Genomic DNA, 15,407 nt, shown 5'->3' with positions numbered 1-15,407 from the left:
AAAATTGAAAATTGAGTTTTGTTGACGTTTTGCCTCATGACAGTTCAGGCGAGAAAATTTCTACCTTCTCAACACTTTCTCTCCAGTGTCGTTGGGAAGAAATAGAATTTTTCTCATATGCTTTTGTTGTCATTTTTTTTAACGAAATGACGCTTTCGTTTCGTGAATAGAAACGGTTTATCACACCACGCATACCAGAAAAACAATGTGTGGGCGTAAACTTTGACCTCATTGGAATTTCCTGTTTTCCACCCTCGGTAAACAAATAACTATTCCCAATTCAATTTGGCTGAGTGTACAGTCTGTACATTCAATCGAAAACAGTTGTATAAATGTAATAAAGGCAAAAGTAAAACGTTCTGACCCAAAAACACTGTTCAATCAAACAGTTCAAAACAATTTTCTTTCATCTGAATTCAAACGTATTTACGGTAAAAGTTGAATACATCGAGAATTTACCAAATTGGAGCAGAATTCTTGAGGGTGCCCCCTTTAAGTTATGCACGTAAAACGAATTCTTTCTTCGATAAATATGCTGAACCAGAAATGTGTCTGAGATCTTGTTGATTTCGAATTCAGATTTTTCCATTTTCACAGTTTTTGTTTCCTCGTCGTCGTCCTTTCGCACGATTGTGTTGGAATGCATGTGGCCTACATAAAATATTCAAATTATTTCTTCATTTTTCCATTCACTTTACTATCCTTTTACACCACTCATAAAGATTTTTCGTCCGTTTATCATCATTTGCTTTCCTTTAATCGTTTTCCTTATTTTATTAAATGAAAATCCCATTCCCAGCCATGATATCGTATAACGTTGTGGTTGGCGACACGCTGTCCAAGGTGCTAATCCGTTTCATTCCGTCGTTGGAAACATCGATGGGCATCGTTAGATTTGGTGTGGTGTTTGTGGTAACCGTTTGCGTTGTCATACCACTGTGTTTGTACAAAAATGTTTCGCGATTGGCTCGAGCCAGCTTCATCAGTCTAGCGTGCGTTGTATTCATCTTGTTTGCGGTTATTTGCAAATTTATCTCCGGAGACTATGATCTTGTGTAAGTACATAACACTTTAAACTTTATTGAACTAAAAATTTTCGATCTAAAAAGCAATTCCGAGACCGAAGATTTGGTTCAGGGCGTAGATTATAGTAGCGTTCGTAACGCTAAGAATTCGTAACTTGACAGTTTCATGTATAAAATCCCATAAGAACTGTCAAGTTACGAATGCTTCGAGAATCGGCAACCAGTCCCTTGATTTACAGAACAGTCCCACTTTCTTTCGAGCTGACATTATTGACCTTTTGCGACGTCTCTAACCAACATACACATTTTCAAGTGATAATACGAATATGTGACGAAGTTGAGACCGATTCGGTCTATCAAATTATCTATAAGTCAGCAACGGCGCTGAAAGATACAATACCAAAATTGACCATGTCATTTTGTATACGTACAACTCTAGTGAATCGTAAGAGAAATGAAAATTTCATTTTTATCTCGTATTGTCTATCTATGCTATAAACCTAAGACATGAATCCCCCCTAATGTCATACATTCTTTTCTCATTTTCCTCAGACCTGACACACCCGAGTCCTGGCGCTTTGCCCACATCGATGTGATTCCAGCAACAGGCATCATGGCTTTCGGTATGTAAATTCTGTGAACAACCTCACCAGAAAGACGACAGTCTCAATTTCTTACTAATTAAACACACAGCCTTCATGTGCCACCACAACACATTCCTCGTATATCAATCGATGCGCGATGCCTCGTTGGAGCGTTGGGAAAAGGTGACGCACATTTCAATTGGTTTTGCATTCTGTGTCGCTGCATTATTTGGCATTGCTGGCTATGCAACATTCCGTGCTCTGTCGCAAGGTTTGTAGTAGATACATCGAATTAGTCGAGACGATGAATTTGCTTAACAAAGGAAACTCCGATTCTTTTCAGGTGATCTTTTAGAGAACTACTGCTGGGACGATGACTTAATGAATTTCTCCAGAATTCTGTTTTCGATATCGATTCTATTAACATTTCCGATTGAATGTTTCGTTTCCAGAGAGGTACGTACTTCAAGCGAAATTAACATTTAAATGAAAAATCCATAAAAAAGAGTCTCTGTAAAAGCTATAACATTTCAATTCAACTCATACGTGCATGATGACGATGGGGTTGCGATGGTATTTATGTGTTTTTATCTTCTTACGAGTGAGAAAATAGATTATTTCGCTTAGATTGCTATGTGCTCTTTTGTTAAAATTTTTTTAGGAGAGTTGAGGGAAAATGTAAATTTTTTGTTCTGCTTCACTAATGAGAAATGACTACCACTTGAGGCACTTGAGTTGAAAACGAGCATAAAATCTCTGAGCTTTGCAGGTCACTCTTGCAATATTTTGCACCTTTCGGACCATTCCTAGCAATATAAACAGGTTAAAGCTGGCTCTGCATAGCAATTTCAATTCATTGTGATATTCTCGCAACTTACGCCCGTATTCATACTTGGGTAAATGGGGATCATCTAATCGTGCTGTTCATCCTGGAAAGTTTTTTTTTGTGTTTCACGATTCAATTTGAATTGAAATTTCGAGCGCAAGCTCTTTACATTACACAGAGAAGAGCTGACAATCTTAGTTTTGTGAACTAAGCAGAAAAACAAGCAAGAACAATGTCATGGGTTGGTTCACAGCCGGTTCAGTTACCCTGTCCCTGACATCATTTCACTAAAATCGGAATGATTTTTTGTCAAAGATGCATTCAGATCAAGTCTACCACTCGAAACATTTTTCAGATCGTAAAAGCTCAGATCGACAGAGCGAAGGGCATCGAATCATCCGACTTGGACAAAGAACGTGATCCATCGCAAGAAAAAGGAGACGATGACGAACATTCTGTGAGGATCACCTTGGCCATTGTTTTGACTGCGTTCTTCATTTCACCGATGACGGAATGTTTGGGACCAGTTCTTGAACTAAATGTTGGTCAAATGAAACAATCAAAGTTTCGGGGTCGAAATTTTTAATTATTTTCCATTTTGAAGGGGTTGCTAGCGGCAATTCCATTGGCCTACATATTACCCGGTTTGGCTTACATTCAAATGGAGCCACATTCATGGACTAGTAGAGAGAAGCTTCCAGCTGTCGGGTTGGTTGTTTTTGGTACCATTGTTACAATTGCCGGAGCGGCTGTTCTACTTCCAGGATTATTAGGCGATTGTAAATCAAACATTGACCTTGGTTACTGTAAAAGTTACGACGATTTATCAGCCAGTGTCAATAAATCGAGATTGTTGACAACAATGAAAACTCGTACGTAAAATGGTGGATGGTGAACGTTCACAAATGCAGGATTTTTGTTTAATTTGGAAAGATTTTTTTGTCTTACTCGTGAAAACATGTGGACCTTTCGGTCCATCTGATATTCTAGGCACCTGTGAAGTAAACGAAGTCAGGTCACTTGAACCTGATGTCAGGGGACTTGAACTTGAAGTCAGGTCACTTAAACCTGAAGTCAGGTGACTCGAACCTGAAGTCAGGGGACTTGAATCTGAAGTCAGGGGACTTGAGTCTGAAGTCAGAGGATATGATTCTGAAGTCAGAGGAGATGAATCTGAAGTCAGAGGAGATGAACCTGAAGTCAGAGGACTTGAATCTGAAGTCAGTGGACTTGAGCCTGAAGTCAGGTCACTAAAACCTGAAGTCAGGTCACTTGAACCTGAAGTCAGGTCACTTGAACCTGAAGTCAGGTCACTTCGACCTGATGTCAGGCCACTTCAACCCACGGGCCCGACACTATTCACGCAACTCTTCATTTTTTAAATGCTGCTATTCATAGAGTGTCCAGCCCGTGCTTCAACCTGAAGCCAGGTGACTTGAATCTGAAGTCAGTGGACTTGAATCTGAAGTCAGTGGACTTGAATCTGAAGTCAGTGGACTTGAATCTGAAGTCAGTGGACTTGAGCCTGAAGTCAAGTCACTTGAACCTGAAGTGAGGTGTATTGAACGAACACTGTCATTTCCACTGAAAATGAAACATTTTCCGAATGTTATAATTTCCTACAGGGCCTAATTTATTAGAAGTACAGAAATTGGCACCTTCTACATCTACAGTTTTCTACAGAGAGTTTTGATTGAGATATTCGTTTGGAATTAATTTAGAGACTTATTTTTGTGGTGAATTCAAATTTTGCGCCGGATGACGTAAAATTCCTGACTCAATCTATACTTGCAATTGTGAAGAGAGAAGACTAATGGGCACAATTTTTAAAGGGAATTCCCCGAATGGAAAATAATTTAGCTTTAATCGGTCAAAATGATAGGCAAACAAGTTAGTTAAAAATTTATTTAAGAAAATATTTTATTCAAACCGCAAGGAAAAAGCAACAACAAAGTACCGAACCAAAACGGATGAAACAAAATTGTAATTGAAGGAAATTGAAATTGAAATATATTTTTGAAAATTTATTTATTGATAATAGAATATTGTAATTGTACAGCTTTATAAAGTACCTGTTACGACAAACACACAAACACAATGGCATCTTAATCATAATCATTTTTAATTGTTAATGTGTACAATTGTGTAAGATAGAAATTTAATCAAAATTTACAGCAAAGATAATGAATGTAGAAGTAGAACATACCGTTTTCGATTACAGTCAATGCTAATACAATTTCCTTATGTTGATGTAGAGCATGCAATGATTTAGCGAATTGAAAGAAAAATGAAAATATTTCTTTAACCAGGGGAGGTGTGGGAATTGTCAACAATTCATCATAATTATTCATATAAATTTGCTAGTCACTATTAGAACTATAAACAATTCCTTAAATTATTTCAAAGTAATAGAAAATGCAAATTATCAAATTCAAAAGCGTTTGTTCGTTAATGCATAACCATATCCACAATCCACTGAAAGTATTTACAACAAAAAAACTCCACGAGTTGTTTCAAGGTATGGACATTTTCGTCATTTTCGGTCAAACTGGTACAATCAACCACCATGACTGGTGAATTTTCGCAGAAAGTTTTTTTGTGAAAATTTGAGAAAATCGCGAAAATTTGAGAAATTCGTGAAAACATTTTCACGATGATAGGCACTGATGACTTCTGTATCAGCTTAGTCTTTGAAATAGCCATTGAATGGCGCTCGATATGAAATGGAGAAAATATCCTTTTGTCAGCACTGGAAATACCCGCACTGTTCATAAACAGAATCGCTCAAATCCTCGGAAAAACCAAAACGAAATTATTTTTTAAATACTTTTCGTCTCAAGCATGTTCCAGCTGATTAGTAGTTTAAACATTTCACAACAGTGAAATCAGAATTATGATAACCATTTGATTTAAAGGTGCAGAGTGCAGTAATATATTCTACCAAGTGCTCGTGATTCAAATGTTGGTTTAATCCGCGTATTGTGCGTTTATTTTTCAAATTGTACGCCAATTCATATTTCCATACTGGCACAGGATTGAGTCATTATGGACACTCCTAAAGTCCAAAATTCTTTTCTTCTTAATTTTCGCTTCCACGTATTGCTCACCTACAATTTTTTCACATAATTCAAAACTAAATTCATAAAAAAATCTCACACGCCAGCGAATGAATAAATCGTCGTTTGTTTCAAACGTCTCGTTTCATTCATCAATCCTACCAATTGAGTTCGTCAATTTACGGATAGAATCGATATTCATACAATTTATGACCACCAGCGCTGGAACGATGTCCGGTTCCGGCCACAAGACTTGCACGTGAATTAACAGTCGACGAACTTCCGCCGGAAGTGAATTAACAGTCGATGGAACTTCCCGATGTTCGGATCCGCCAACAAGAATTGCATTCGATTTAACAGTTTATGAACTATCAGTGTAAGCAAGTCAATCTCTACCAGTTAGCAATTTTCTTATTACGACTATTCAAATCGCTTGCAATCAGCCTTGAAAAATTGTCGATTGGGTGAGCAGGGATCAACAGCTCGTTTCATGCAGATCATCGATTTTTCGTGAAGTTTTGCCGCTTTTTCTTTCTTTCATCATGATTTTAACATTTGCTTCAAATGTGAAAAGTCACTTCATCCCAATGGCACATTCCATCGTTACCTCGCACCTACAACAAAACGCACTTCACATTTGGAAACTGCATAATCAAATGTGCCGACATATGGCTTAAATGTGACTGTGCAATTCGTTGTCTTTGCCTCGGCTTACTTCTAGTTCAACCACCATCGTGTTGAGTCTTCAAGAATTCATTTCACTTGAATTGTTCTTGCAGTTTGTCATTTTCTTTTCGTAATCTTATAAGATAGTCAACTTAATGCAGATCTACGCGTAGTAGCTTGACTGTAATCGTGCGGACATAAATAACATCAACTATTTTGACTTTAAATTTGAATGATAGATAAGTAATTTACTGAAAAAATAGAGAATTTAAAAATGGTATCTCTGGAATACCTAATAGAACTAAACGATATTCCTAGCAAATAGTTTGTTCGATGAAATTCCTGAAGTAAAAAGAAACTGAAAGTATAACAAACGAACGAACTATGCGAATTCCAACGTTTAAATTGATCACCAAAATTAGAAAAGTCGAAACCGACACGGGAATTTATATTAAATCATTAACAATTTTTGTTACTTACCACACAGTGAATTACGATGAAATAAGTTATCGACCAGACGGACCCTGCAATACAAACAGTTTTACACGAACCTTTCTCTTCATTCTCGAATTATTTAATAAAATGTACCAGGTTTTTTCTTCTAGTTGCTCGAGCCTCTACGAGAAAATTGTTCGTAAAGTTCGTAAGTAATGGCAATTTCGTGAACTTTTGACATTTCTCCCATATATTAAATGTCAAAAGTTTACGAAACTAACTTACTTACGATTTTTACGATTTTTACGATTTTTACTTCATTCGCTTTCTATGTAACACTCACTCATATGATCTTCTAGTCCGTTGCCAATTCGCAACGTTAAAAATATCGAATGTCCTCAATGTCCTCCTATCCCAATGGTTGACCCATACTATACAGAATTAGCAACAGCTGGTGTAAAACCACTGGGAACGCGCAACGAAGTTCAACAAAAATAAAAAAAATTACAGAAATTATGAACAGGTGGCGCTAACTTCACGTGGTGCTCAAATTCCTATGATCAACACACTTCAAGTAAAAGTGAAAGTAGTGACAGCTGCCAAATAGAGTACTATTTTGAATGAAATGGTTTTTTACAGTGTTTTCCAGTTGTATGACACACTGTCAAGATTCAGAATCCTATTTAGAGTACCACTAAAGTGCGTTGCTATTATTTGTGCTGAAGGTAAGCCAAAAAGCAGATTCTTAGACACCAGCGCAGCACTGATACTAGCATGAACACTGAATTGACAATTGTCAAATTTGGAGGCTTTAGTGATATGAGCTACCGCTTAGGATTGTTTGTATTGCATATTTTAACTCATACAGCGAGAACAGAAACGCAGTTTAATACTAAAATGTAAATTCCAGCATAAATGTATGAGAACAAGTGCGATGAAACATACCAATGTAGTACCACATAGACTTGCTCTTAAGCAATGGAAGAATGTTTTCAATCTTATTTTAACACACAACGAGCTTAACGAAGGAAGACGGAGTTTACAGCGAAATGACCGTTGAACATACTGGGAGCAAACAAAATATTTTGAAAGATATAATTCAAACACCCGCGCCCCATACACTCGCGTACACAATTTTATAAACAACAACCACGTAATAACACATCATTTTATTTTGAAGACAACAAATCGTTTCGAAAAGACTGATTCATATTTAATTCGTACTCTTCTATTTTATAAACGTTCTTTTGCTGAAAATATACACAATTTTATCGGAACGAAAACGTTGAAATGAAACCGCCTGAAAGTATGCATATATGAAGGGACACCAAATAAGACACAGATAATCTAAAGAGAGGCGCATTTATCAAAAAAGAAAAAGTTGAAGCACAAGAGTGTGTATTGTAATAATCAAAAGAGTATTATACAGAAAACGACTAAAAAAATAATCCGATGAAAATATGAAACATTTCATTTAATATGCAAAGATTGAAATGGATATATTCCAGGAAAAAGAAGAAAATATTTTAAGAAAATAATCCAAAGTTAAATAAATAATCGAAAACAGAAATATTTCATTGAAAGTAGCACTACAGAGAATCAAAATATATTCAGAATAAAATTTTAGAGTATTAAGAAACCCAAAAATGTTTCTTCTTCTAAGACTTCACCCCAATTCGCCTACAATTTGGTGGTGGGACATTTCTACACGGTCGATATCGTTCTTGACGATATTGACCGTGTAGAAATGTCATCTCTCCCCAAAAATTTATACTCTGTGTTTTTGCGGTTTTGAACCACCTTCAGTGGTTTATGTACCTGTACCTTCTTGAAGGGCTCTGGGCGGCTGGGAAAGTTAGTAGCAGGAAGCTCTAACCCGGAGTTTTGTAGCTTACTTCAAGCCCTATACATTGACACCCCACTCGACCATACCCTCCGTCCCAGTTAGAAATGGAGTTGATTTTCCACAATGTGTCTCAACCCATCAAATTTTGGAGAATCATCGAACTTTAAAGTTCCCAAAATAACGTTTTTTCGAGCGAATTTTATTATTTATAGGTTTATGAGATAATAGTAAGTAAAACTAACTTGATACAGCCTGAAGATGTCTCATAGAATTTTTTTTGTAGATGACAGACTGACGAAACGAACCAAAATTCTAAAATTTTACTTCATCAATTATTTGAAAATAGTAAATTGACCTCAAAATTGTTTTCAAAAATCAAAATTTTCTGTTTTCTCGAGGTTTTTCACTTGTTGCGGCGGCTGGGTGGGCCGAACATGGGCGTTTGTTGGTCAATAATATTTAGCTCATTGACCTTCATAAAAGTGCACAATTTGACATTATTCACTTTTTGTATGTTGGAGTAATTGATAAAAAACGATTTTCGCGACCACTTCGAAGAAAATTTTTCTAAGGGCCATGACAGCCCAACAAAATTTTTTCGGTAAAAAAGTTGTTCCACGATATTATTAGAATTGAACGACGACTCATTTGAGCCATAGCTCGTTTGGATCGCCGTCGGCTTGAATCCCGATTCCTTATAAGCTGTTCGAAGTTTTGGCGAATTGACTCTTAAGGGGATAATAAACCACTTTATCCTTTTTAAAGTAGCGTAAACAGGTCAAAATTGCAAAATTGGTTAGAGCGCTTACCCCTTGGCAATTTTTTAGCCTACATTTGTGCGCAAAAATATTCGTTTTTTTGATGATTTCTCTGAACCAAAAACTTTTTTTTGAAAAAGTAAAATCATTCAAGCATGCAAAAATGTGTTACTTTAAAAGGAAAAATTGGTTTGAGGTGAATAACTTATCCCACTTGGAGAAACAATGTTTTCTCCCAGTAGATAAAGTTTTGACTAACAAACCAAAATTTCCCTTAGAAGTAGCACTGCATGCTTGAATCATTTTAATTATTTTTTTAAAAAATTTTTTGGTTAAGAGAAATCATAAAAAAAGAATATTTTTGCGCACAAATGTAGGCTAAAAATTTGCCAAGGGGTGAGCGCTCTTAACACGTTGAAGTTAATTGTGGCTTGTCAACTTGACACCCACGAAGACAGATGGCACACACATTTTGACAAATAGATACATTTTGTTGAACACACTCATTGTAGATTGTTTGAAATCGACTTAAATTTTGTTTTTGTTAAGTTGCATTTTTCATACAAACTTCGTGATCAACTCAGAGTGGAACCTGTTCTTTCAGAACCTTGGACATTTCAGACAATCTGTAATGAGTGTGTTCAACAAAATGTATCTATTTGTCAAAATTTGTTTGTCACCCGCCTTCGTGATCAACTCAGAAGCGTCTTAACCTGCTTCTTTAGAACCTTGCTATTTCAAGCAACTTTTTGACTCCAATGTTGAGTTATGGCAATGTTGGAATCTAGGCATCCATACGAGTTCAACGAGATATGACACGTGAAAAACGGTTAAGATTTGGCCGAGATATTGCATTTCAAAAAGTGGATTTTTGTATCATGGTAAATCACCAAAATTTCGTATTTTCAGATTGATCAAATTGCCTATGTTAGTTAGTTGCTCCGTTAGTATGGAGACTCTGTAACTCGGTAACTCCCAAACGTTTCTATAATTGGTCCAAAATTAAGAACGGAATTTTCAAAAGTTGGATACAACCATGCCTTGGAAGCTAGGTCTCCCCAAAGTCTTCATACAAGTGCTACATAAAAGCCAATTTGTATATGTGTGTGAGAGAAGTTGTATCGTCGTGAAATGATTTGTGTGTTGAGTTATCATTAAGTTCGTTTATTTTTATTTATTTTTAGTTGAAGTATTCGGTACAAACCACACAAAAACAGAGTCTTTCGTGTCTCAAATAAAAGGTGACGGTCACATTTTTCGGCTTCATTTTAGAAAGTCTGATGCCAATTTGGTAACTGCGTTCATATTTTCTGGTTGGACTGCACTACTTAACCACTGCTGAGCCTTCGACACAATCAATTCCCATCGGTCTTTTTCGTCGGCTAGTTTACTTCTGAAAAAATCTACTGCCAATGCCGTTGCAAACTTTTGTTCGGACAAATTATGTGTGACGCATGCTAGAAAGTTTTGATGGCAAGTGTAATGTCGAACTGACATTCAAATTCAATATTCAAATACCTGCTTTGAGTTCCTGCAACGATTTTCCTAAGATCTGTGATAAGTCTTCGTTCAAGCTGAATGATCCATCATACGATTGAAGATTGATGAGTCGCATCAACGTGGACGAAGATCCTAATGCAGCGTTATTTTTAGTACTATTATCGTCGTCATAATCGCTGTAGGATGCGTCGGCCACCTATTAACGAACTATATGATCTGCTTGCGGTTGTCCCCGAATAGCGAGTCGCACCATATGAGTGATAATTGTAAGGTAAAGGCTGATAATTGTAAGATGGTTGCTGACTATAATGTCTCCACTGTATCCGCTCACACTAGATTGTATCCCACTATATCCGATCCCACTAGATCCGACAACACTAGATCCGATCCCACTAGATCCGACCGCACCATATCTACTATATCCGCTACTATATGAACCTCGCGCTGGAAATGCCGCCGCACTCATCCGATTCCCACCATGCCAGCCATGTGCAATTTGACTAGGTACATGTCTTGTTACCATCACCCAGCTTTCATCCGAATTGCTTGTCGTTTCTCACGTCAGTGGCAATAAAGGAAGTGTATCTGGACGCAATTCCTACAAAAACGAGGAAAAAGTTATCGAACCTCGTACAGAAAAGCGAATTGCTCGATTTAAACATGAGTACCGTTCTGACATGCAATTTCTATGATTTCGTTTTTCAAGATCTTCTCTGCTTCCGAATGTTCGGATTGCAATGCAGAAACTTCCATTTCCAGCTCACGCATCAGTTTTATCGCTGCAAGACGATGAAGTAAATTTCCATTTCCGTCGAGATTATTGGAAGGAGAATGCTTGAAGGTGTTTTTTGTTAGTAATTGAAAGACACTCTCTCTCCATAGTCTTACCTCTATTCGCACAGTAAGTGGCCCATCAGGTGTGTGCGCCGTAATAAGCACCGATTTCGGACCACCATTTTTTGAAAATTCCAAATACCAACAACTGTGACCCGTCAAATATTGGACGAACTTTCTTGGGTGATTGTTTGATCCCCGAAAGGCGCGATTCTGGAGGTCACTGCTTCAGTCTCGATTGGTTTGTTATAGCCGATTAAAGTTCTAGCTGTATTCACAACAAAATCGGACGCTTTGTCGCTCTGGAACATCATCTGTAGCCGATTCATTCCACTTTATTGTGACATTGAACAGTGACGGTTGCAATGCATTTTTCAGTTGATTGATAACCTTCTTATCCATGCTTTCGTTATAATCTACAAAAACCGCTGTTCCACCACCAGCTGTGGCAACTCCTTCAACCAAATAATGTGATGCGGATGCACCGATACCAAGTGTAAACACTCGTACTTTATGTGCGTTAGCCTTAACTATTCCGAGCACCCGCTCCGTGTCGTAAACCTGTTACCATAGCCGAGTGATAGTGAAAATAAGACAGTCAGAAATGAATTACATACTTCGCCGTCGGTGAGAATAAAGAACTGCTTCGAGTATCCATCGATCGATGGTGTTTCGTACAATGCTTCTAATGGCTCAAAAATGTCGGTACCACCAAGATCGGCGCTCAATTCTGTTTAAAAAGAAAAGCTCATTGAATTACGGGATTGTGCACCAGCACTGCTTCTAGCATCAACATACGAAATATTCCGGAGGCTGAGTAGGCACTGCGTTTCTTTTGTGCAGATAGATGCCCTGTTTTCATTGTATGAGTTAAAACATACAATACAAACACCACTGAGCTGTAGCTCTTATCACTAAAGTCCCTCAATTTGACACTTGTCAATTCAGTGTTCATGCTGGAAGCAGTGCTGTGGTTTGTGACAAAATTTTGTGCTGTTTTTCAAAAGAATCCCTCAGGTGAAGTGATGCACTTTTAAACTAAGTAAAGGTGAACTCGCACACGCAAGTTTATTGCTGCAAATGCTTTTTAGCCATGTCATGGACTTAATGACCTCTTTTACAAAATTTTGGTATCGAAAATTTGTGTGCGAGTTCACCTTTTACGTAGTTGAAAAATGCGTTGTTTTAGCACTGTGAGCCAAATTACCCCACGCCTTTGGCGTATTTTTTTCGCACTACAGTTGAAGTCATAGAAATGATTCTGTGAGTTGGAGTGTGAGTTGCCGGTAACATTTCTCTGGTTGAAGTTAAGGATAAACATGAATTATCTGTTGAAATGATATCTACGGGAGCGCATCTCTCACGGGACGTGTTCAAAAAATCGAGGTAGGTATAGTATGATACAGGTAATGAAAGGAAGAGGTGCCTATGTGTCGAACTATCGTGTCACCGCATATATGATTATACATTACCTCCCACCATACCACTATAATAACTTGGGCATGCCCTATGAGTCAACAAAACCCTAAAACCCTAAAGGGTGAAAGTGACGCAAGTCCTTGTTTGCACTTACAAAGTGAGATGATGATATGGCTTTCTTCCGTTTGAATCTTTGCTGATCTTGACAAACATTTTGTATGGTTGTCACACGATTCCAGACGATTCAGAGTTGCAAAACACGAAAACCGATGAAAACGCACGATTTTCGAAAATTGCATGTTACTAGTGGATGATTAGGAGCAGTGTTAGGACAAGAAAAAAGTTTTACCTTCTGTATGATCCCAAAGAACCATATATATTGATCGATCTACGCGGCTTACCCGTAGCTTGAAGAGTTGTTTTTCAAAATAGGCAGGTTTTACAATCATCTCAATGTTGAAGATCTACAATTTTAACCAACTTAAGTATCACAGAATGACTGCATTTGGCATTGCCGTTTTCTGGGTTTTCAAGGACTGTGGTTTTGTATCCTGAATGGTGGACATGGTAGCATTATTTGGGATGTGGTAGAATTCTCGCGACCCATTCCCATCCTGGCAATACAAACGATTGGCATTAGGTTGCATTTTGATAAAAAATTTAATGATTTTGTGTTTTTTTGCTTAATTTTTTCTAAATTTTAATCAATTAAAAAGCAGCATGTAGTGCTGTCGTGTGTTGAATAATTCGTAATCAAAATCTAAATTCGCGGAATTTTCAATGAAGCGAAATAAAATAACGCAAAACTTGGTGATAATGAAATTATGTTTATTTTTTGGGAATAACAACATTGCTGATACAAATAAGAAAGACATGTAGGATGGAACATCATCAGTTTCAGTATCGTTCTTGACTTCGACTAAGTAATATTGGAATCAAAATCATGTTTACGAATAGCTTCGGAGAATACAAAAATATTTCCTGTGGCCTAGTGTCAATGGTGGATGCAGCTCATCCTGAAGTCTCTCCAATTCCATTGCTATCTGTGTATGTGAGCATTGGTGCGCATGCTGTGGCGCAAGTGGAAATAACCCAAAACTATATGAACAGGAAGAGCAGCCGATTGAGGCTATTTATTACTTTCCAATTGATCCGGATGGAGCGGTGACCAATTTTCGAGTGGAGCTGGATGACAGAATGATCAAAGTATGTTGTTGTCAGTATAGTACAGTCTCGTGTAGCTAACGACAAAAAATGAAATGTTTAAGGGCGTAGTGAAACCCAAAGAGGAAGCACAACGGACGTATGATCAGGCAGTGGCGAATAGAACGACAGCGTTCCTGGGAGAGGAGATTAAAGCTGATATGTTCAAAGTGAGTAAACACTTTGAACTTGACTTGATCAAATCTATAACGGTTTCATTGTTCAGCTTCGAGTTGGTAGTTTGCGACCAGGCGCTCGCGTGAAGGTTACCATCGAATACGTTACAGAAGTAAAAAAGAACCCGGAACAAATAACATTCGCTTCTATATACCAACGACAATTGCACCGCGTTACATTTCTGCCAATGAAACCGATCCCCAAGCGATGGATATTAGGAACATGAAGTTCTCATCGTCATCACCAGCACCTTTGTCGATGAGAGTGGAAGTTTCCGTCCAAGGTGGAATTAAGTCCGTTGTTAGTCCACACATACAGTGACCGTAGAGAAATCTGAAGCAACTACGTTCGAAAATGATGACTGGCAGAAGGCTACCGTAGAATTGTCGGACAAACAACCGACATGGATCGTGATTTTGTGATCATTATTGAACCACGGGAAAAGCATCAGCCAAGACTGTATTCAGAGGTAATAATGGGTGCTTGTTAACTCAACTGCCAATTACCATGCGCCATTGTTTTCAAAACAAAAGAAAATAGCACGCCACGATAACGCGTGTTTCGATCATGCTAGTTTATTTGAATATCCATCCATGTGAAAAAGTCCGCATTTCAATTGGACGATATAATAGCATTCCCAGTCGGCAACCTTACGCTGCCCCCATTCTCCAATCGTAATATTAATTTCTATTCATATATCATGATGCCAATTAAACGGTTGAGATAAGCTTCCAATTTCGTTGCGTTAATTATCGTATAATCGATAGGTAACGTCTTCTTCGTGATGGGTGTAAGCCTCCATCGTTTTTACCCAACGATAAGACATGAATTAATCGATGGAACCATTGTTTCACATTAATTTGATGAGGGCCAATTCATAATGTCGCATTAATTACATCTGATTAATAATGTCGGAGACGAAGATTGACTTTTCCTTTTGCTTGATATTCATTAATTTTCGCAACGCGAATTAGTCAGCTGTTCTAGCAATGGCTAAATAAATAGCCGTGCAGGCACCAATTCATAAAAGTGAATATATGTATGTGTATGGCACGTTGTCAGTAAAAATCATGAAAAA

General features: G+C 37.6%; 1 protein-coding gene and 2 long non-coding RNA genes across 3 annotated transcripts in view; 1 reads left to right on the top strand and 2 right to left on the bottom strand.

Moving 5' to 3' along the window:
* Positions 1-7,972, top strand: part of LOC119075445 (putative sodium-coupled neutral amino acid transporter 11) — a 33,250-nt gene extending 25,278 nt beyond the window's left edge. Inside the window, exons 5-10 of the mRNA XM_037181885.1 lie at positions 800-1,055; positions 1,578-1,648; positions 1,719-1,880; positions 1,953-2,065; positions 2,791-2,976; positions 3,040-7,972. Coding sequence (XP_037037780.1) covers positions 800-1,055; positions 1,578-1,648; positions 1,719-1,880; positions 1,953-2,065; positions 2,791-2,976; positions 3,040-3,315 — 1,064 coding nt within the window. The 3' untranslated portion in view covers positions 3,316-7,972. The remainder of the gene's footprint in view (positions 1-799; positions 1,056-1,577; positions 1,649-1,718; positions 1,881-1,952; positions 2,066-2,790; positions 2,977-3,039) is intronic.
* A 2,372-nt stretch (positions 7,973-10,344) lies between these two features.
* Positions 10,345-10,889, bottom strand: LOC119075449. Its single transcript, XR_005087401.1, has 2 exons — positions 10,715-10,889; positions 10,345-10,653 (listed from the first exon to the last, which is right to left on the bottom strand). It is a non-coding gene; the product is annotated as an uncharacterized LOC119075449 (long non-coding RNA).
* Positions 10,890-11,237: 348 nt separating this feature from the next.
* On the bottom strand, positions 11,238-12,262 carry LOC119075451. The gene is made up of 4 exons (XR_005087402.1): positions 12,148-12,262; positions 11,585-12,091; positions 11,365-11,530; positions 11,238-11,294 (listed from the first exon to the last, which is right to left on the bottom strand). It is a non-coding gene; the product is annotated as an uncharacterized LOC119075451 (long non-coding RNA).
* Between the last annotated feature and the right edge of the window lie 3,145 nt (positions 12,263-15,407).

This window comes from Bradysia coprophila, unplaced genomic scaffold, assembly GCF_014529535.1.
Source record: "Bradysia coprophila strain Holo2 unplaced genomic scaffold, BU_Bcop_v1 contig_211, whole genome shotgun sequence".
NCBI classification, from domain to species: domain Eukaryota; kingdom Metazoa; phylum Arthropoda; class Insecta; order Diptera; family Sciaridae; genus Bradysia; species Bradysia coprophila.
This window is presented reverse-complemented; position numbering and strand designations above follow the sequence as displayed.